Source organism: Amblyraja radiata, chromosome 28 (assembly GCF_010909765.2).
Source record: "Amblyraja radiata isolate CabotCenter1 chromosome 28, sAmbRad1.1.pri, whole genome shotgun sequence".
Lineage (NCBI taxonomy): Eukaryota > Metazoa > Chordata > Chondrichthyes > Rajiformes > Rajidae > Amblyraja > Amblyraja radiata.
The window spans coordinates 13,686,742-13,707,762 of record NC_045983.1 but is presented as its reverse complement, the minus strand read 5'-3'; the positions used below and the strand labels follow the sequence as shown (position 1 = coordinate 13,707,762).

The window sequence follows — 21,021 nt, the reverse complement described above, 5'->3', positions numbered from 1 at the left end:
TGTCCACATTGATCTCCCCCCCCCCCCCCCCCCACTGGGGAAGAGAGTCTGGTGAAAATGCCGCAGCAAGCGTCCTGACTTGTCACGCTTGCTTTCGCTGGGGTGTGCTCGGTAAACGGAGTACTAGAATCTGTCCTGTCCACACCCCCACCCCGTCTGATCAACCACATCCCCCCGCTTGACCCCCTCCCTCCTTATTTAACCATTCCCCCGTCCAGGCCAATTGATCCAGTCGCCCTCTTCCTCACTCCCCCGGTTGATCGAAACCCTCCCTCAATCGGTCCCCTCCATCCCGACCACCACTCTCCCATCGATCCCACCTGGAATGTTAAAGGTTTAGGAACAGCAGGCTCCCTTCCCAGCTGACTGAAGGCAGGGGCAGCAAAAGCAGGCTGGCAAATGGTTCCGTTACTGCTTCTAATGAGGGGTCTGCTCTTCATGTTTCTCTCTCCCTCCCTCTTCCCCCCACCTCCCTCTCTTTCTCTCCCCCTACATCCCTCTCTCTCCCCCCCCCCCACCTCTCCCTCATCCTTCCCCCACTTCTGTCTCTCTCACTCTCTCTCTACCACCTCTCTCTCTCTCTCTCCCCATCTATCTCCCACCTCTTTCTGACCCCATCTCTCTCCAACCTCTTTCTGAGTCCCCCTCACCCCTCTCCCCTTCTCTCACTCCCCAACCCTCCCTCTCCCAGTTTCCTGTGGAGCCTCAGGATGACCATACCGCGATGCTGGCCAGCGTGCAACGGGCCCGCCGGCCCCCGTCAGTCGGAGCCTCGACTTCCTCCTTGCAGAGGTACCCCTCCCCCGCTGCTCACTGCACCCTCTCCATGCTCCTTTCGCATGTGGGTGGGAGGGTGGTGAGAGTGGGAAAAGCAGAGAGGGATTGGGGGCGGTGAGAGGAAGGGTTGGGGGAGCAGATGGGATCGGGCAAGAACTCTGGGAGGTGTGGAGGGTGAGAACCTGGGTGAGATGGTGGGGGATTGAGGGAGAAAGTCAGGAGTAGGGGCGGGGGAGAGGGATTTGCGAGAACGGGGAAGGATAGGGAGGAGGAGTTGGATGAGAGGGTGAGGTGGGGAGGGTTTGGGGATTCGGGGAGGGTGTTGGCAGAGCGGAGAAGGCTTGGTGGCAGCAGGGAGGGTCAGGGAAGCGGTGTGGTGGGAATGGTTGGGGGCTTCAGGGAGGGAGGGGGAGGCCAGGAAGGAGTTCAGGGAGGGGTTGGGGAATGAGACGGGGGTGAGGTTCATGGACGGGAGGGGCAAGGGAGGGATTGGGGAGCGGGGGAAGGGGTTGGCGAGTGTTGGGGATTCAGGAGTGGTTGGGGAGAGTGGTGGGGTATAGTTAGGGGTTCAGGGAGGGGAGGGGAGGGGGAGGTTGGGTGCAGGGTGGGGAGTGGTTGGGGGTTCGGGGAGGGGTTGGGATTTTGGGGGAGGGGTTGGGGATCGGGACGAAGGTTCAGGGAGGAGTTGGGGTGCGGGGGGTGGTTGGTGGTCAGGGAGGGGGGGGAAGGGTTGGGGTTTTGGGGGAGGCGTTGGGGAAGCGGGGCAGGGGGTGGCTGGGGTTTGGGGGAGTGATTAAGGTTTTGGAGGCGGGGAGTGGTCTGACTGTGTTCACCACCCTCACCAGCCCGTTCTCCCCACCAGCTGCTGTGTGCCGACCCCCAGCGCCGCCTGCACCGCCTCGACGCTTTCAGTGAGCACTGCTTCTTCCATGGCCTGCCCTTCGACCCTGTGCTCCTGCAGCAGCTGCCCCTGGAGCCAAGTCAGGTGGTGGGTGATGGACCCTCCCTGTCTCAGCACCCTCCCCACCTCTTCCCTGATTTCGACTGGGAGCCGCTTGCTGACTCCGAGACGCCCCTGGCAGCGTGAAGGGACGCACTCACCGGTCGCTCGTCTGTGAGTCACTCACGTGTAACTCAGCTCCGTCCAAATCATACAGTGCCCTCCATAATGTTTGGGACAAAGACCCGTCATTTATTTATTTGCCTCTGTACTCCACAATTTGAGATTTGTAATTGAAACAATCACATGTGGTTAAAGTGCACATTGTCAGATTTTAATAAACTCATTTTTATACGTTTTGGTCTCACCATGTTGAAATTACAGCAGTGTTTATACATAGTCCCCCCATTTCAGGGCACCATAATGTTTGGGACATAACAATGTCATGTAAATGAACGTAGTCATGTTTAGTATTTTGTTGCATATCCTTTGCATGCCATGACTGCTTGAAGTCTGCGATTCATAGACATCACCAGTTGCTGGGTGTCTTCTCTGGTGATGCTCTGCCAGGCCTATATTGCAGCCATATTTAGCTTATTGTTTTGGGGGCTAGTCCCCTTCAGCTTTCTCTTCAGCAAAAAAGGCATGCTCAATTGGGTTCAGATCAGGTGATTGAATTTCCCACTCAAGAATTGATCATTTTTTAGCTTTGAAAAACTCCTTTGTTGCTTTAGCAGTATGTTTGGGATCATTGTCTTGCTGTAGAATGAACCGCCAGCCAATGAGTTTTGAGGCATTTGTTTGAACTTAAGCAGATAGGATGTGTCTATACACTTCAGAATTCATGATGCTACTACCATCAGCAGTTGTATCATCAATGAAGATAAGTGAGCCAGTACCTTCAGCAGCCATACATGTCCAGGTCATAACACCCCCACCACCGTGTTTCACAGATGAGGTGGTATGCTTTGGATCTTGGGCAGTTCCTTCTCTCCTCCATACTTTGCTCTTGCCATCACTCTGATATAGGTTAATTTTCGTCTCATCTGTCCGCAAGACCTTTTTCCAGAACTGTGGTTGCTCTTTTAAGTACTTCTTGGCAAACTGTAACCCGGACATACTATTTTTGTGGCTAACCAGTGGTTTGCATCTTGCAGTGTATTTCTGTTCATGGAGTCTTCTGCGGACAGTGGTTACAAATCCACACTGGACTCCTGAAGAGTGTTTCTGATCTGTCGGACAAGTGTTTGGGTTTTTTCTTTTGTTATCAGCTGTGGAGGTCTTCCTTGCCCTGCCTGTCCCTTTGTGAATAGAAAGCTCACTCGTGCTCTCTTTCTTCTTAATGATGAAACAGTTGATTTTGGTAAGCCGAAGGTTTGGCTGATGTCTCTAACAGTTTTATTCTTGTTTCACAGTCTCATAATGGTTTATTTGACTTTAATTGGCACAACTTTGGTCCTCATGTTGATAAACAGCAATAAAAGTTTCCAAATATAATGAAAAGACTGGAGCAAAGACTCGGGCTGAGAGCTCTCTTATACCTGCTTTAAGGAGGCAATTAAACACTCCTGAGCAATTACAAACGCCTGTGAAGCCATATGTCCCAAACATTATGGTGCTCTGAAATGGGGGCGCCTATGTATAAACACAGCTGTAATTTCTACATGGTGAAACCAAAATGTACAAAAATTGCCTTTAATAACATCTGCAAATGTGTACTTTAACCTCATGTGATTTTTTTCTATTACAAATCTCAAATTATGAAGTACAGAGGCAAATAAATAAATGATGGGTCTTTGTTCCAAACATTATGGAGGGCACTGTAACTCCTGCTCAACCAGCTTTGGTGTGGAATAAAGAACCTTCCAGAAGGATTTATGGTTTATTGTATCGTATTGGCATTGTTTTATTATTGTCACGTGTACTGAGTTGCAGTGGACAAGCTTTGTGCTATTCAGTCCAATCATACTATACATGAGTGCAACAAACACAAGTACAGCAGGTAAAGAGAAAATACCAGAGTGCAGAATATAGTGTGACAGAGTCTGATGATACGTGCTTTCAAGCTTTTGTATCTTCTGCCCTATTGGAACGGGGAAAAGAGGAATGAGTGGGGTGAGAATTGTTGGCTGCGTTCCCAAGTCATTGTGAAGTGTAGTTACATCTACAGCTCGGCAATTTCTTGCGGTCTTGGGCTGAGCTATTTCAAAACCAGGCTGTGATTTATCCTAATAGGATGCTTTCTATGATACATCTGTAGATGTTTATATGAGTCGATGTAGACATCCCATAGACCTCTGAGGAAATGGAGGCGCTGGTTTGCTTTCTTGGTTGGAACATCAACATGGTTGGTTCAGAATAAATTCTTGGTGATATTTATGCTTAGGCTATTGACTGGGGCATGTTTTGTGATGTCAATAAGTAGCTCCTTTATCTTTGGCAGTAATTACAGCAGCAGCTCTGAGAATCTATGTAGCTGCAATCATTTACTTCAAAAAGGGGAAGTCAGGAGACCAGGTACTAGTTTTTGATGGTGGGTCGGTGATGGAGGGCGTTCCATATTCCTGGGCTTTAATATCTCAGATGATCTGCGCTAGGGGATATTTAACAGTAGCCAATGATCCTGCCCAACTGTTTGGAAGGTGGGAGGAAATCCAAGCAGTCACAGGGATTAGTTTCTTGGTTTTGTGACATTGAGCAAGAGTTTTTAAGTTCTAGGTTCACTGGCCTTTGTCCACATTTCTGCCAATCAACCCCCCTCACATGTATCGATTTATCACTGGCCAGGATTTGTCCTGCCCCACACCTCTCTTTTCTCCCCCTTTAATACTGTTGGTCTGAAGTAGGGTCCTGACGGGACACATTGCTGATCCCTTCCCTCCACAGATGCTGCCTGACATGCTGAATTCTTCCAGCACTTTGTGTATGGCCAGAGTGACTCTCACCGTAAATTGGAGGAGCAGCACCTCATATTGCGCTTGGGTATCAAAGGTCAAAGGTATTTTATTAGTCACATTCACATACACCAAGGTGTAATGAAGTGAAATGCTTTTTGCCATTTTGCAGCACACAAAAAAAAAATACAGACATAACACCAATGAGAGTCTTAAACACAAAGAACATCCCCCCACAATGGCTCCCACCATGAGGGAAGGCACAAAGTCCAGTCCCCAACCCCAGTTCACCCATAGTCGGGCCTATTGAGGCCTCCACAGTTGCCTCTACGGAGGCCCGATGTTCCTGGCCGTTCTCGCCGGGTGGTGGTGCTCCGGCGTCGGGAGAGTCCTCACAGCGGTATGGGAACCCTGGAACGGCCACCTCCGTACTGGAGGCCGCGGCTTCCGAAGCCGACAAGGCCGCGCCGGATGGAGCTCCACAACTGGCGATCTCGTCGCGAGATCCCAGGCTCCCGGTGTAAAGTTCGGCGCCGCCGCCCGCAGCTGGCCGCTCCACAGTCCCGCAGCTCCGCGATGTTGTTCCCGGCGGTCTCAGCTCACCGGAGCTCCAGCACGGCGACCCAGGCAAGGCATCGCCCGCTCCACGATAGCGCTCCAGCACTGTGCTGCCGCCGAAGCCGAGGTTCTGGGCGGTCCGCGACAGGAAACGCCGCTCCAGGCCCGCTGGTAGGCCGAGAGGATGGGTCAAAGCTGCAGCCCGGAGAAAAGCTGCCTCTCCGACCAGGAAGGGACCCTGAAAGGCAGTTTCCTCCTTCCCCTCCCCCCACCCCCCACACAAAAAAGTCTAGACCTCTAAACAAAACACTTTAACTAACTAAAAATAAAAATAAAACGGTGAAAAGACAGACAACTGCTGGTAGTCTGCACCCCAGCGGTATGAACATTGACTTCTCCAATTTGAGGTAGTGCTTGCTTTCTCCCTCTTTCCCCTCCCGTTCCCAGCTCTCCCACAGCCCACTGCCTCGCATCTTCCTTTCTTCTTCCCGCCCCCCTACCCCCACATCAGTCTGAAGAAGGGTCACAACCGCAAACGTCGCCTATTCATTCACTCCACGGATGCTGCCTCAGCCGCTGAATTTCTCCAGCATTTTTAACTACCTTCGATTTTTCCAGCATCTGCAGTTCCATCTTAAACATTTTAGCATCTAGAGTTCCTTATGTCTTCTGTCCACCATCTACAAAGGTGAAATGGTGAGTGTTCCGACTGACTCCACTTGCTTGGATGAAGTTAGTCCATGCACTTAACATTTGGCACATTATCTTTGCACCATCTCTATGGCTCAGCTAGGTGATGGAACATTTTCCACCTACCTGGAAGGCTGCAGCTTCACAAAGTTTGAAACCAACTTGATCGGGGCATGGACAATATTCTGTTGTGCTGAAGAATTTCATTGTCCTAACTGGGACACATGACAATAAACTCTCTTGAACCCTTGAACTTGAACAAGGTGGGTTTCCGTGCTGTACACCTCTCCGACTCTGAGCGTGTGGCCAACTGCCTCGCAGTGACAACCCACCAGTGCCTGGCTGTGAATCAAAGAGAAGGGGACTTTTGTGATTTACTCAAGTTTCTAGCATCGGCAGTCTCTTGCAGTTTAATTTCCCTCTTGACTCCTGGCTGCTCTCGGGCTGTCAACTGTAACAGTCTCAGTCCCGCCCATGTGTACCAAGCTGGCCCGGTCCCTCTGTTCCAGATTAAACCCCGCCCATGTATACCGGGCTCTGCCCCGCCCCTGTGTAGTCAAGAGGGAAATTTGCTGTCAAGAGATTTTATTGTCGTCCGTCCCAGATAGGATAATGAAATTCTTACTTGTGGCAGCACAACAGAACATGTAAACATAGTACGCAACGGGAGAAAACAAAGTCCAGTGTGTATATATACACATTCACACATACTCAATAATAAAACAAAAATAGGGCAATATTAAATACCAGGATATGCCCCGCCCATGTGTACATGTACCTGTGTCCTAGGCCAAGCCCCACCCCTGTGATCTCGGCTAAGCCCCGCCCCTGTGTACCAGGCTAGTTGTCCGCCTCTGTGTCCCTGGTCCTGCTTCCGGTGGTTGCGCGGCACATCACGTCCGGCGGCTGGGGTGGGGGTCGCGACCCCTGACCCGCGGGCAGCGGGCACCATGGTGCTGGTGCTGGTCGTGGTGTCGTTGGCGGCGGGTGCGCTCGCGCTCTTGCTGCTGGGCCGGTGAGTCCTGCTCGCGGGGGGCGCATAAATTATGGTAATGAGTGGGGGCGGGAGCTGGCGTCGGCTGCAGTCCTGAGGCGGTGAGGGAGCGCCGCGCTGTAGGAGGGGCGGTGAGGGAGCGCCGCGCTGTAGGAGGGGCGGTGAGGGAGCGCCGCGCTGTAGGAGGGGCGGTGAGGGAGCGCCGCGCTGGAGGAGGGGCGGTGAGGGAGCCTCATTTGTATAAGCTGACTCAAAGTTCTGGTCAGTTCTCGGGCAAGTGTGTCTCTCTTTGACTTGGTTTGATCTTGTTGCTCCATCCTCCGACCACTGGCTGTTGTTACTTTGCTGCCCGTGGGATCCTGTTGTGTATGGACTGGCTCTGAGTATCCGATGTCACAGCACTGACCACTGACCAGGAAGTATTTCGGTGGCCATGGCGTTTCTGCTGCCTTGAGCTGCGGAAGATGAGAGTTAGGAGCTTTCTTTCCCTAGTGCGGTCTTCCCCTTGCCTCGGCCATAGAGGATAGCCGGCTTCCTTTGCTTTTGGTTTCCCTATGACCCTCATTGAACGTTCCCCACAGGTTGCAGACGTAAGGAACCTGATAGATTGAAAGATAGGTACAGCGTGGAAACAGGCCCTTTGGCTCACTGAGTCCACATCAACCATCTGCTCACACTAATTCTATGATATCCCTCTTTTGCATCTGTTGGTATCTCAGACAAAAAGTTTAAGATGATAGGTTAGAGGATTTAGGGGACCTGAGAGGGATGGTTTATCACACCGAGGTTGGTTGGAACCTGGAAGGCAATGCCTACATAGATGGTGGAGTCAGAGACTCACAAGCATCTCGACAAGTACTTGAATTGTCAAGGCAGAGAATGCTCTTCACCTAATGTGATTGATCAAGATTAGTAGAGACAGGTAATGTATCGACGTGGATCCCCAAAGGGCCTGTTTCTGTATGACTCCTGTAGGTTCTGAACGCAGGGTCACGGTTCGAGCATGGTTTGGGGAATTTGGGGAATCCCACATGGTGCAGAAGAAGGTGGGGAGGGAGAGAGAACTGGGAGAATCTTTTAAATTTTATATACATGTTGTGTACAAATCCATCACTAGCACCATCTCTTTCCAATAACTCCGAGATCTCGGCATTCTTCCATTTTACAGCCTCTCCCTTCTCTAATACAATCACCTCTCTCCGACAAGTCACTCCGTAAATTGCATCTTGTGACCAAGCATTTGACATCTGTCCTTGAGTTAATGTCAATGTTAGTTTGATAACTTGTCTGGGTGCGCCTTGGAATATTTTGCAAGGTGACTGGATTTAAATACACATTGTTGTTGCCGGAGTTGGTTGGTTCATCAGTCTCATGTGTGCAGTGAATAACTTTGTTTTGCATTGTATCCAGACCGATTATGCCATACATGAGTATATCAGGTAGTGCAAAAGAAAAAATAAGCAAAGTGCAGCATATATAGTGTTATATATAAGGGCTGAATAAGGAAAATCGTGAACTGATCCCTTGGGTATGAGTGGCCAAGAATTTTTAATTAAGATATATACCAAAATACTGAAATATGTACCGAAATGCTCCTTGAAGAATGAAATTCACACCAGATTTGTAAACACAGTACTCAATAGATAATATAATAAACAAGCAAAAAAAGGTTCAATGAATAAAAAGACTCAACATAATGCAAAACAAACCAAAAGCACAAAGTCCTAGTGCAACAAAGACGGTTCATAGTTTGAAGATTAGTTGTTTTTTGTCGTGTTCAATAGCCTGATGGGTGTTGGGATGAAGCTGTGTACACACCCAGGAACTTGAAACGTAGCCCATTCCTTCTCTCCAGAGATGCTGCCTGATCCGCTAAATTACTCCAGTATTTTGTGTCTTTCTGTCCTTGGCCTCCTCCATTGTCAGAGTGAGGCCCAGCGTAAATTGGAGGAACAGCACCTCATATTTTGCTTGGATAGTTTACACCCCAGCGGTATGAACATTGACTTCTTTAACTTCAGATAGCCCTTGCTTGCTCTCTCCATCCCCTTCCCCGTTCTCCCACTAGTCTTACTCTGTCCGAGTACATTCTTCTTTGTCCCGCCATGATCACATTGAATGGTCTACTCATGCACCTATTGTCTATTGCCCCCTCCCCCCTCCCCTAACATCAGTCTGAAGAAGGGTCTCAACCCGAAACATCGCCATTCCTTCTCTCCAGAGATGCTGAGTTACCTCAGGAACTTGAAGTTGTTGACTCTCTCTACCGCTAACCCTTTGATGAAGACAAGACTGTGAATCCTCGACCTTCCTCTTCTAAAGTGAGCAATCAGTTCCTTGTGTTTTACTGGCATTGAGATACTGGTTGTTGTACTGGCACCTTTCAATCAGACGATCGATCTTCCACCTATACACTGACTCATCATTACTCGTAATTTGTCTAACAACGGTGGTGTCATTGGCGAATTTAAAGATGAAACTGTCTGGCTACACAGTTATGTGTATAGAGTAGAGAAGGGAGCTGAGCACGCAGCCTTGAGGTGCCCTGTACTGATGGTTATCGAGGCTGAAGTGTTGTTGCCAATTCATACCGATTGTGATCTGTTGATGAGGAAGTTGAGGATCAATTTGCAAAAGGATGTTCAGAGATCCAGCTCCTGGATGTTGGTAACAATTTTTTGAGGGGATGATGGTGTTGAACGTTGACCTGTAGTCAATGAATAATGGTGTGATGTATGTGTTTTTATTGTCCAAGTGATCCAGTGCAGAGTGGAGAGCTAGCGAGATTGTATTTCCCATTAATCTATTGTGGTAGGCAAATTGTAGTAGGTCCAGATTCTTGCTAAGGTAGGAGATTATATTCTCCATAACCAACCTCTCAGAGCACTTCTTCATCACGGATGTTAGTGCCACCAGTCGGTAGTCATTGAGGCACGTCACCTTCCTCTTCTTGGGCACCGGTATTATTGATGTCCTTTTAAATCAGGTGGGAACCTCACATGTCAGTAATGAGAAGTTAAAGATATCCGCAAAAACTCCAGCCAGTTGATCTGCGCAGGTTTTGAGTATGCAACGAGGCACACCATCAGGTCCAGATGCTTTCCATGGGCTCATCCTCCTGAAAGATCTTTTGATGTCGGCTTCGGTGACTGAGATTGCAATATTATTGGGGGGCTATGAGGGCCCGAGATGGCACTTCAGAGTTTGGTAACAGTGGGGGCAAGAAGCTGTTGTCAGACTGATTGAACGTGCTTTCAAGTTTTTGTATCTTCTGCCCAACAGGAGAGGGGAGAAGAGGGAATAACCAAGTGTAAGTGGTGCTTGAATATGTTGTCTTCTTTCACAAGGCAGCTTGGTGCAGATGGAGTTGGTGGGTGGGGGAAAGAGGGATGGTTTGCTTGATACACTGGGCTGCATTCACAAGTCTGCAATTTCCTGTGGTTTGGGAAGAGAGAGAGTGAGTTGTAGTTTGAAAGATAGCTAAAGCCTGAAATTGTTGTGGCAGTAATTACCCAGTAGGCGGGGTCTTATGTTGACTTCAGGAATGGCGGTCAAACAGTCAGTTGCACCTTAGAGCAACTTTCTAATCAAATGTGACCGTAATGCACTCTGATGGTCTTCATTGGCATCACAAGAATCTTGGGCCGGATGATCTCACAGCCAGCAGGTAATTGATAGGAGAGGTTAAACCCCCAGTTTAATCTTGGGGTGAATGTCGAGTCAGTTTCCCTTGGCTAACTCTGACTGTTACCCACACCAGAGGGGAGGTATCAGTTTGAAGAAGGGTCTCGACCCGAAACGTCACCCATTCCTTCTCTCCAGGGATGCTGCCTCTCTCGCTGAGTTACTCCAGCTTTTTGTCTCTATCTTCGGCAGGAGTCGACCTGGCTCCTTGGCTGGGCTGCATGCACAGTGATCTGCTGCGCACCAAGCTTTGGCAGGCGGAGGCCCAGATGATAGAGACACTCACTGTTGTAACCTATCCATCAACATTCTGGCTGGGATTAACAGCAACATCCTGTAGTGTTAAGACTCGCACCTCAGTAGAACCTGTCACAACTCTTCTCAAACAGTGAAATGTTTTTGTTGTCCTGTAGAGACCAGTCTCGATCTGTGCAGAACAAATCCCCACAAACATACCTGGATAATGAGCAGATTATCTCCCAATAATCTTGGTCAAGAGTTATATTGGTTCACCAGACACTTGTTATGAAAGGATTTATATTCAGCTGAGAGGGTGCACAGAGCTTTGGTTGACAGTCTAATTCAAAAGATTTGCTGTCTGCTGTGTAACAACTCCCCTGTGTCGGGAAGGAGACCAGAATCCACCCTCTGCCCCCTGCCCCCTGCCTCAGTCCCCACCAATACTGACATGGATAGAAAATTGGTTGGCAGACACGAAACAAAGATTAGGGATTAACGGGTCCCTTTCAGAATGGCAGGTAGTGACTAGTGGGGTACCGCAAGGCTCGGTGCTGGGACCGCAGCTATTTAAAATATACATCAATGATTTAGATGAAGGGATTCAAAGTAACATTAGCAAATTTGCAAAAGACACAAAGCTGGGTGACAGTGTGAATTGTGAGGAGGATGCTATGAGAATGCAGAATGACTTGGACAGGTTAGGTGACTGGACAGATGCATGGCAGATGCAGTTTAATGTGGATAAATGCGAGGTTATCCACTTTGGTAGCAAAAACAGGAAGGCAGATTATTATCTAAATGGTGTCAAGTTGGGAAAAAAAGGGGAAGTACAACGAGATCTGGGGGTCCTTGTGCATCAGTCAATGAAAGTAAGCATGCAGGTACAGCAGGCAGTGAAGAAAGTGAATGGCATGTTGGCCTTCATAACACGAGGAGTTGAGTATAGGAGCAAAGAGGTCCATCTGCAGTTGTACAGGGCCCTAGTGAGACCACACCTGGAGTATTGTGTGCAGTTTTGATCCCCTAATTTGAGGAAGGACATTCTTGCTATTGAGGGAGTGCAGCGTAGGTTTACAAGGTTAATTCCCGGGATGGCGGGACTGTCATATGCTGAGAGAATGGAGCGGCTGGGCTTGTATACTCTGGAGTTTAGAAGGATGAGAGGGAATCTTATTGAAACATATAAGAGCAGGAAACATGTTCCCGATGTTGGGGGAGTCCAGAACCAGGGGCCACAGTTTAAGAATAAGGGGTAAGCCATTTAGAACGGAGACGAGGAAACACTTTTTCTCACAGAGAGTTGTGAGTCTGTAGAATTCTCTGCCTCGGAGGGCGGTGGAGGCCGGTTCTCTGGATACTTTCAAGAGAGAGCTAGATAGGGCTCTTAAAGATAGCGGAGTCACAGGATATGGGGAGAAGGCAGGAACGGGGTACTGATTGGGGATGATCAGCCATGATCACATTGAATGGCTCGAAGGGCCGAATGGCCTACTCCTGCACCTATTGTCTATTGTACCCTGTTATGCAGTGACAGACCCGTCCCTACCAGTACTGTACCCCAGCGTTGCATGAAGCCAGGAGCTGTGTCAAGAGTCAAGAATGTTTTATTGTCATATGTCCCAGATAGAACAATGAAATCAACAGCTCTGCTGACCGTGTTGCTCCCCATGCAGGTGGCTGCTGTCCCGCATCGTCACTCATCTCATCCACAACTGGCTGCACCTCGACCTCAAGATCGGCTCCGTGGGCTTCCTCTCGCTCCACAACATCAGCATCAACATCTGTGCTCCATGGACTGTGGTGAGTGTGAGCCCTGTCCCGGAGTGTGAGTGTAAATGTGGGCACTGGCCGCGAGGGTGGTGGATCTCTGTGCCCAAGAACTCATCTCATGGTTTGTGGGGTGGTGCTGCCGGGACGATGTGCGGCTCTGTAGGGCCTCTGGCTGTGTCCAGCACTGAGGGTCAGCGGCACTCTGTCACCTCCCCGGCACCATATGAAAGCTGGATCGTGGAGGGAGATATCTTGCAATCGGTAAACCACCGCTTGTGTAACATTGTGGAGGAGCCATCTTGGGGAACGGCTGCTAACCAGCAGCCGTCCGTTTAATTCTTTTTTTTTTGAAGTTTTTAGTAAGTCTTGTTCTTCGACTGTTGGAGAAATGGACTTCTTAATGTGGGGGGAAGGGGGTAATTATACTTCTAGGTCCCTACCTGGTCGGTGAGGCAGCTTTTTCTCCGGGCTGCCCCATCGACCCGTCCTCGTGGCCTACCAGCGGGCGTGGAGCGCCGTTTCCTGGCGGGGACCGCCCAGCACCTCGGCTTCGTTGGCGGCACAGCGCTGTAGCGCTATCGCGGAGTGGAGCGGGCGATGCCTTGCCTGGGTCGCCACGCTGGATCGACGCGCTGGAGCTCCGGTGAGCTGTGACCGCCGAGATCAACACCTGCGGGTCTGCGGAGCGGAGCGGGCGGCGCCGACTCAAACATCGGGAGCCTGGGAGCTCCAACCCGGCGCGGCCTTGTCGGCTTCGGAAGCCGCGGTCCCCAGCTAGGAAGCGGCCGTTCCAGGTGGCCCAGCTGCTGTGAAGACTCTCCCGACGCCGGGGCAACACCACCCGGCCAGAACGGCCAGGAACATCGGGCCTCCGTAGAGGCAATAGCGGTGGCCTCAATAGGCCTGACTTTGGGTGAACTGGGGATGGGGACGGGACTTTGTGCCTTCCCCCACAGTGGTATCCACTGTGGGGGGGATGATTTTTGTGTGTGTAAGTAAACATGTTAGTCTGTGTCCAAGATGGCTGTCGGAAGGGAGAGTGGACGCTGGCGCTCTTTAGCTGCCGCTGCTCTCTCTTCACATTGTGTTTTTTGATTTTTTGTCTTTGGAGCGATTTCTGTCTTTAATTTGTGTATTGGTGATGTCCTTATTATTCTTTTTACTCCGACTATATGTTTTTTTCTCTTCTGTTAATTTCTGTAAGGTGTCCTTGAGACTTTGAAAGGCGCCCGAAAATAAAATGTGTTATTATTATTATTATTATAACACACTCCTGCATATCCTCTGCTTGTGTAACACACTACTGCATGTCCCCTGTTGTGTTACACACTCCTGCACACCCCAAGTGTGTGTAACATACTCCTGCACGTCTTATGCACATCCCATGTTGTGTAACAGCACCCTGCATCGTAGAGCCTTGGTGTTTCTTGCTCCGTCAATTATAGCTCTGTACTTTCTTGCAGGAAGTGGACAGAATCTGGCTCTCCTGTAAGCTGCTGAACCATGAGTTACCGTAAGTGTTCTACCATTCCACACATCCTCCAGCCACAGTTTCCACCCCTGGATACAAACATCATGGATAGGGTAGGCATCGCATTGCCCCTGAACGCAGGTTGGCCAGACTGTCTCGGGACAGCAAAGGTGATCGGTCTGGAGTCACCATAAAGTCTAAGGATGGCAGATTCCCTTCACTGATGGATATTCGTGGGTTTTTACAACAGTCCAGAGGGTTCACGGGTTCATTATTGTCATGTACAGAGGCGCAGTGAAAAGCTTTAGCTTGTGTGCTATCCAATCAAATCTGATAACGCTATACATAAATACAATGACGTCAAAGACAAGTACAACAGGTAGAGTGAAGAGAAAGATGCAGAGTGAAGGTAGCCGTCCGCACTGTGGAGTAGCAGTTCCAGAGATAAAGTTCATACCCTACTTTATGGAAGGACTGTTCAGACGTCTGATGCAGAAGTGAAGAAGCTGTTCCTGAGTCTGGCGGTATATGTTTTGATCACTGGGAGTATCCCGGAGTTCCCAGTTGCTGTGGTGAGATTTGAGCTTGTGTCACCACATCAGTGGTCCAGGCTTGTGGATACCAGTTCAGAAACGACACCTGAGACTGCTGGAATCTGGAGCAACAAGCTAACTGCTGGAGTTATGCAGTGAGCCGGGCAGCATCCGCAATCTGCAGTTCTGGTCGCCATACTACAGGAAGAAAAGATCCACAAGGATGATGCTGGGATTTGAGGGCTTGAGTTATGAGGAAAAATTGGATAGGCTGGGGTTGTTTTCCTTGGAGCAAAGGAGGCTGAGGCTTTAAATAAACTTTATTAAAAAGGAGGGCAGAGATAAGGTGGATGATCACAGATTTTTCCCCAGGGTAGGTTAGTGTTGATTCCGAGCGCATTGATTCGAGGGGAAAGATTTGAAGGGGATCGGTGGCATGTTTTCCACACTGAAGGTACTGGGTATATGGAATAAGCTGCCACGGGAAGTGGTAGAGGTTACTATTACAAAGACATTTGAACAGGTACGCGGATAAAAAAGGTTTAGAGAGAGATGGGCCAAATGTAAGTAAATGGGACTAGGGCAGACATCTTGCTTGGCGTGTGTGAGTTGGGCCAAAGGGTCTGTTTCAGTTTCCACAAAACTTCCCTGGATGCAAGGGAGGTCCTAGATGTTTAGAAAATCACAAGTGTGTAGTCACTATTCAAGAAAGGAAAAATAGTTAAATTCTTCTCTCAGAGCGTGCAACTCTCTGACCAAGAGGGGGTGGAGGCCAGATTATTTAAAGTGGACACAAAAAGCTGGAGTAACTCAGCAGGACAATTGTGTAACAATTATGTGTCCCGCTGAGTTACTCCAGCATTTTGTGTCTACTTTCGATTTAAACTAGCATCTGCTATGAATCCAGTTCTATTTAAAGTGGTGATGGATAAATATTTGGAAGATGGAAGAATTAAGGGTTCTGGGGAACTGGCATAGAAGAGGAGTTGAAAGCAACATGGAACAGCCATGGTCATATTGAATGGTGGAACAGGTTTGAGGGGCTGAGTGGCCTACTGTTTAATTTAGTTTAGAGACACAGCATAGAAACAGGCCTCCTGGTCCACCGAGTCCACGCTGACCATTCACACTAGTTCTATGTTATCTCACTTTCTCATCCACTCCCTACATACTAGGGGCAATTTACAGAGGCCAATTCACCTACAAGCCCGCATGTCTTTAGAATGTGGAAGGAAACTGGAACACCTGCAGGAAACCTACAGGGAGAATGTGCAAACTCCCCACAGACAACACCCGAGGTCAGATCGAAATCCAGTTCTCTGGCACTGAGAGGCAGTGCCTCTACGAGCTGCACCACCGTGGCACAGATATTTTCTTGTGTTGTGAGCCCAACATTTGTCTTGGGGAGGGGAAAGAAAGGCTGAAATCAGTTGTGTGGGAGATTCTCTAACTCCGATATTCCTGGCTACAGTCACTACCTCGGCCTGTGTGTGGGAGAGGTCCGCTTGCAAGCGGACTTGCAAGCTGCTGCTACGGATCAAGAGGCAACGGAAGCCGCTCCCAGGGAGAACTCAAGGAAGAAGCACTGGGCCCTCCAACCCTCAATGCTGCGCCTGGTGTCGCAGGTAAGGGGCGCATAATGGGACGTGGGAGGTCAGAGATCGGTCAGCACCAGCAACGGGGGAGGGGCTGGTGCAGCACTGCACAGGAGGGGTGAGCAAGGGTGGACGGGTCTACCCACTGCCCTGTGTAAAGTGATTTTTTTCCCTCTCTCCTTCCCCCCCCCAGCTGCTTACAGTCCACGTGTACTCCATGAATGTGATGGTGCTGAATGCCGGTATCCAGGAATCCCTGTGGCATGTGGCCGTCTCGAGCTGCATGTTTGTCTTCTGCTGTAACGGCAGCAGGTGCGTGACGGTTGGCAGAGTGGGTCAGTGGGCAGGGGACTGCGCCAGGCCGGGGATTACTGTGCTGCGCTGGGGCAGCGGGTGGGGAGTGTAAGGCAGCCTATGAGCTCCTGAACTGGACAGGGGAGGAGGGAGCCTCAGGAAATTGCGCATTCCGACCGCCCCAACAATGTCGCCCATCCTTGTCTGGCACGTGACCTAATAGAATTCATACAGTTGACAGTGGGTGTGCGTGCATCCCTGCACTGGTGTGTCCCTGCATTTATTTATTTTTAATTTCAAAATATACTTTATTCGAGAAATAAATATATCCAATGCATGATCCTTACAAGACTCCATCCAACATTCTCAGAGGTTATACATACATTCAATACTGTTTACACAAATTACACAAATTTATCCCCCACCTTTGCCACTCATGTGGCTCACTGGCATGGAACCCCTTCCCTTATTTTTGAGGGGCGTCTCCACCACACCCTGCCCCCCATGTCCAGCAGCGGAAGGACATCGATTTAAACCAGCATCTGCAGTTCTTTCCTACACATTATTTAAAATGGAGATGGATAAATATTTGGAAGATGGAAGAATCATCCTGGGATGGCAGGACTGCCAAATGTTGAGAGAATGGAGCGGCTGGGCTTGTATACTCTGGAATTTAGAAGGATGAGAGGTAAATCTAATTGAAACGTATAAGATTATTCAGGGATTGGACATGCTAGAGGCAGGAAACGTGTTCCCGATGTTGGAGGAGTCCAGAACCAGGGGCCACAGTTTAAGAATAAGGGGTAGGTAATTTAGAACGGAGATGAGGAGAAACTCTTTTACCCAGAGAGTTAAGAACCTGTGGAATTCTCTGCCAATTCAGGCCAATTCTCTGGATGTTTTCAAGAGAGAGTTAGATAGGGCTCTTAAAGATAGCGGAGTCGGGATATGGTGTGAAGGCTGGAACGGGTACTGAATCTGGATGATCAGCCATGATCACAGTGAATGGCGGTGCTGGCTCAAAGGGTCGAATGGCCTACTCCTGCACCTATTGTCTATTCAATCTATCTATTGACATCTTCAAACATCGCCTCCCACTTCCGCCTGATTTAATAGCCAGAAGGTAACAGGTTCCTCTGCACTTTTGCGTGTGCATGATGTCAAAGAGCTTTCGAGTCAGAGTCGCACAATGTGGACACAGGCCATTTGGCCCACCATCTGTTCTGACCCTCAAACACTCACTTCCATAATCGTACACAAATCCCTCTTCATGTTCCCAGCATACCATCAACTCCTCCCATATTCCACCCTCGACCAACAGGGTGGCCAACTCACAGCGGCCAATTAACCCTACACCTGCGCACGTCACAAGATGTTGGGGGAAACCGGAGCACCCAGAGGCAGCACTTGGAGGAAATCCAGGCAGGACCTGAGGTCAGGATCGAACTTGGGTCTCTGAGCTGTGAGGCAGTGGCACCACCTGCTGTGCCACTGTCTACATCACCCAAACACCTGGCAAAGCTAACTGGTTTTTGATGAGGGTCAGGAGCAATTATTTGCCTGTATGGGAAGCTAAAACGTTTGTGAGTAAAGTGAGGAATCATCTGTTTTACAGCATCAAGTGTGAGGGCAGTGTGAGGAAATTGACCAGCAAATGGATAACGAGCAGCCAGCTGGTGAGTTACTGACACCGGGGGTTTCCAGCTGAGGCCCCCGCACTGTTAATTGTCTGTCTCTATCTCTTTTCCATTTTCCTAAGCACTTTTTCTATTTTTCCTATTTGCCTCTAATCTCTCTCTTTTAGTCTATTCTTTTATTTTCTCTCCATACTTTCCTCACTCCATTCCTCCCACCCAACCTTTGTTCCTCCCTCCCTCCATTTCTCTCATCACTCTCTCCCTCCCTCCATTCCTCCCCCCTCCATTCTCCCATTCCATTTTTACTTAATTCACTCCAATCGCTTCCCTCCTCCCTCCATCCATTCCCCACACTCTCTCCTCTCTCCATTTCTCACTCCTACTCTCCATTCATCACTCGCTCTCTCCTTTTTCCCTCCTTTCCCCCTCCACGCCTCCTTTCCCCCTCCACGCCTCCTTTCCTCCCTCCCAAAGATGTGCACATTGGTGGTGAATTGATTGCTATAAAATATCCCCAGTGTGGGCAGGTGGTCAAAAAGATTGGAGGGAATTGACAGGCATGTGAGAGTGATGAAATGCAGTGTCACAGAGAAACAAAGGGAGGACGGGACTGATGGGAATGCTCTTCTGGGCTTCAGCCTGGACCTGATGGGCTGAATGGTCTTTGCAGTGATTCCAGGGAGAGTGTTCCTCATTGTGACTGTGCCCGGCAGGAGGATTTCTGCCTGGCGGACGCGTCACTGAGCCTGGCGGTGACTGTGGTCATCAGCCTGCCCAACCTGAAGGCCCTCAACACGGAGCTGACCATCGATGGGCTGAAGACCGAGCTCCACGAGGGATTCTTCACCTCGCACCTGCTGCAGACCGCACTGTCGCAGCCCAAGGTGCTGCAGAATGAGACTGACCTGGTGCAGCAAGGGCCCAGCACCGATGTGGAAGGTGAGAGGGAGCTAGCAGCCATGGAATTGCGGCGCGGTGGGATGGGAGGCGCGGGGGCAGCGTTAAGCAGCAACGTGGGCCCAAACCATCGGGTCTCCGCTCCAGGTTCTGTGTTGAACAGAACAGCACAGGAACAGGCCCTTCGGCCCAGGTTGTCCATGCCAACTAATCTCCTCTGCCTGCACATGATCCATATCCCTCTATTCCCTGCATATCCATGAGCCTGTCTTAAAGCCTCTGAAACGCCTCTATCGTATCTGCCTCCACCAGCACCCAAGGGGAGTGTGTTTGCAGACACCCACCACTCTGTAAAACAACACCATCCCATACATCTCCTTTAAGCTTTGGCCCTTTCACCTGAAAGCTATGGCCTCTGGTCTTTCACATTTCCACTTTGGGAAAAAGATTTTGAATACCTTATCCATGCCTCTCATAATTTCATATACTTCTATTATGTATCCTCTCAACCTCTGAGTCTCGAGAGAAAACAATCCAAAGTTTGTCCAACCTCTCCTTGCAGCTAATACTCTCTACTCCTGGCAGTAACAGTAATTGGCAGTTCAGTGGCTCAGAGGGTGAGGGGCGCAGGGACTGGTCAGCTGAGCCAGGTACTATTTAAAAGTCATTTGGACAGGTACATGAATAGGAGAGGTATAAAGGGATATGGACCAAATACGGGCATGTGGGACTGGTGTAGATGGGGCATCTTGGTCAGAATGGGTGATTTGGGCTGAAGGGCCTGTTTCCGTGCTGTGTAACTCTATGGCTGTATCTTTAATATGAGCGTGAATGAGTGTTTGTGCAGGAGATCTCCACATTGATTGCAGCCTCTCACAACCTGACATAATGTCAGCTCTATCATCTGCCGCCTTTTTTTAATGAAAAAGATATATACACAACACCGTTTATTTTGGGCAACCTGCTGGTCTCGTTGTTGGCAAGATTTGAACCTGCCGGGGAAACCCCAATGGATTTCTAGTCCTTTGCCTTAACCACTCAGCCACGACGGCCAGTGGAGACTGTAATTTCTACTGATCACCTCCCAGCCTCTGTCACTATCTCCATCCTCCCTCCTTCCCCAACCTGACTCCATCTGCCCATCAACCGACCGTACGTGGATCCACCTATTGCATGCCACCTCCAGTCTTCCCCCTGCCCCCTCATCATTTAATGCCGGCTATCTCCTATCCACACTCAGTCCCGATGTAGGGTTTCAACCCAAACGTTGACCACGTCTTTGCCTCCATGGATACCTCTCGACCTTCTGAGCATGCTTTGGATTCCAGTCTGTGCGGTCCCGTGTGTCTCTATCTGACGTGCTGTTAACTGGTTTCTCTACAGAAGATGACAGAGAGGAGGATGCCCTGGCTTACAGGCCTGCCTTCATGAAATACCTGCCGCAGGCAGTTACGGTGCAGATGGAGAACACGAACGTCACGCTGTCATTAAACAGCCAGCAGAGGTACAGACATACTGCCCGCTGCAGTGCAGCACCCTCTGATCAGAGCTCCCAGGACTGCAGCTCAGCTGGCAGAGACCTCCCTGAAGTTTAGTCACTGTTGGAAATGTAGTCAGAGCACACAGGCAGCTCCCAGAAGCAGCAATGTGATAATTACCCCGTAGTCTGTTTCAGGGATAAGTATTGGCCCAGGTCGCTGGTAGGAACTTTCTGGTTCTAACTCAAATGAGTCTAATATATTGTTCAAAACAGCACCAGTGTGGCACTTCAATTCAATATTGCACTGACCACAGAGTGGGGCCCTCTAAATTTCATACCACCCACAGTGTGCATTCCCTTACCATCCCTGCCACTGCACGGTGCTCGTTCACCCCCCACCCCACATGGTGCGGCACTCTCTCACTGCCCTTCCCACGGTGCCCAGCTCCCTCACTGCCCACCCCACATTACAGTGCTCCCTTACCGCCCCTCGCAAAGCACGGCGCTTCCTCACCGACCCTCCCACGGTGCGGCGCTCCCTTGGTGTCCAGCACCAGCCTGGTCTCC

At 49.8% G+C, this 21,021-nt stretch overlaps 1 protein-coding gene across 6 annotated transcripts in view; it reads left to right on the top strand.

Moving 5' to 3' along the window:
- kiaa0100 (KIAA0100 ortholog) overlaps positions 1 to 21,021 on the top strand; it is a 74,818-nt gene that overhangs the window by 10,966 nt on the left and 42,831 nt on the right. For 3 of the 6 annotated variants that reach the window (XM_033045832.1, XM_033045831.1, XM_033045833.1), the window contains 8 exons: positions 1,640 to 1,891; positions 12,451 to 12,577; positions 14,011 to 14,060; positions 16,023 to 16,176; positions 16,340 to 16,458; positions 18,056 to 18,116; positions 18,791 to 19,016; positions 20,358 to 20,478. In XM_033045832.1, the coding sequence (XP_032901723.1) occupies positions 1,640 to 1,891; positions 12,451 to 12,577; positions 14,011 to 14,060; positions 16,023 to 16,176; positions 16,340 to 16,458; positions 18,056 to 18,116; positions 18,791 to 19,016; positions 20,358 to 20,478 (1,110 nt within the window). Of the gene's footprint in view, positions 1 to 752; positions 793 to 1,639; positions 1,892 to 6,773; positions 6,875 to 12,450; positions 12,578 to 14,010; positions 14,061 to 16,022; positions 16,177 to 16,339; positions 16,459 to 18,055; positions 18,117 to 18,790; positions 19,017 to 20,357; positions 20,479 to 21,021 lie in introns of those variants that run through there. The other 3 variants (XM_033045836.1, XM_033045835.1, XM_033045834.1) reach the window with 2 other exon arrangements.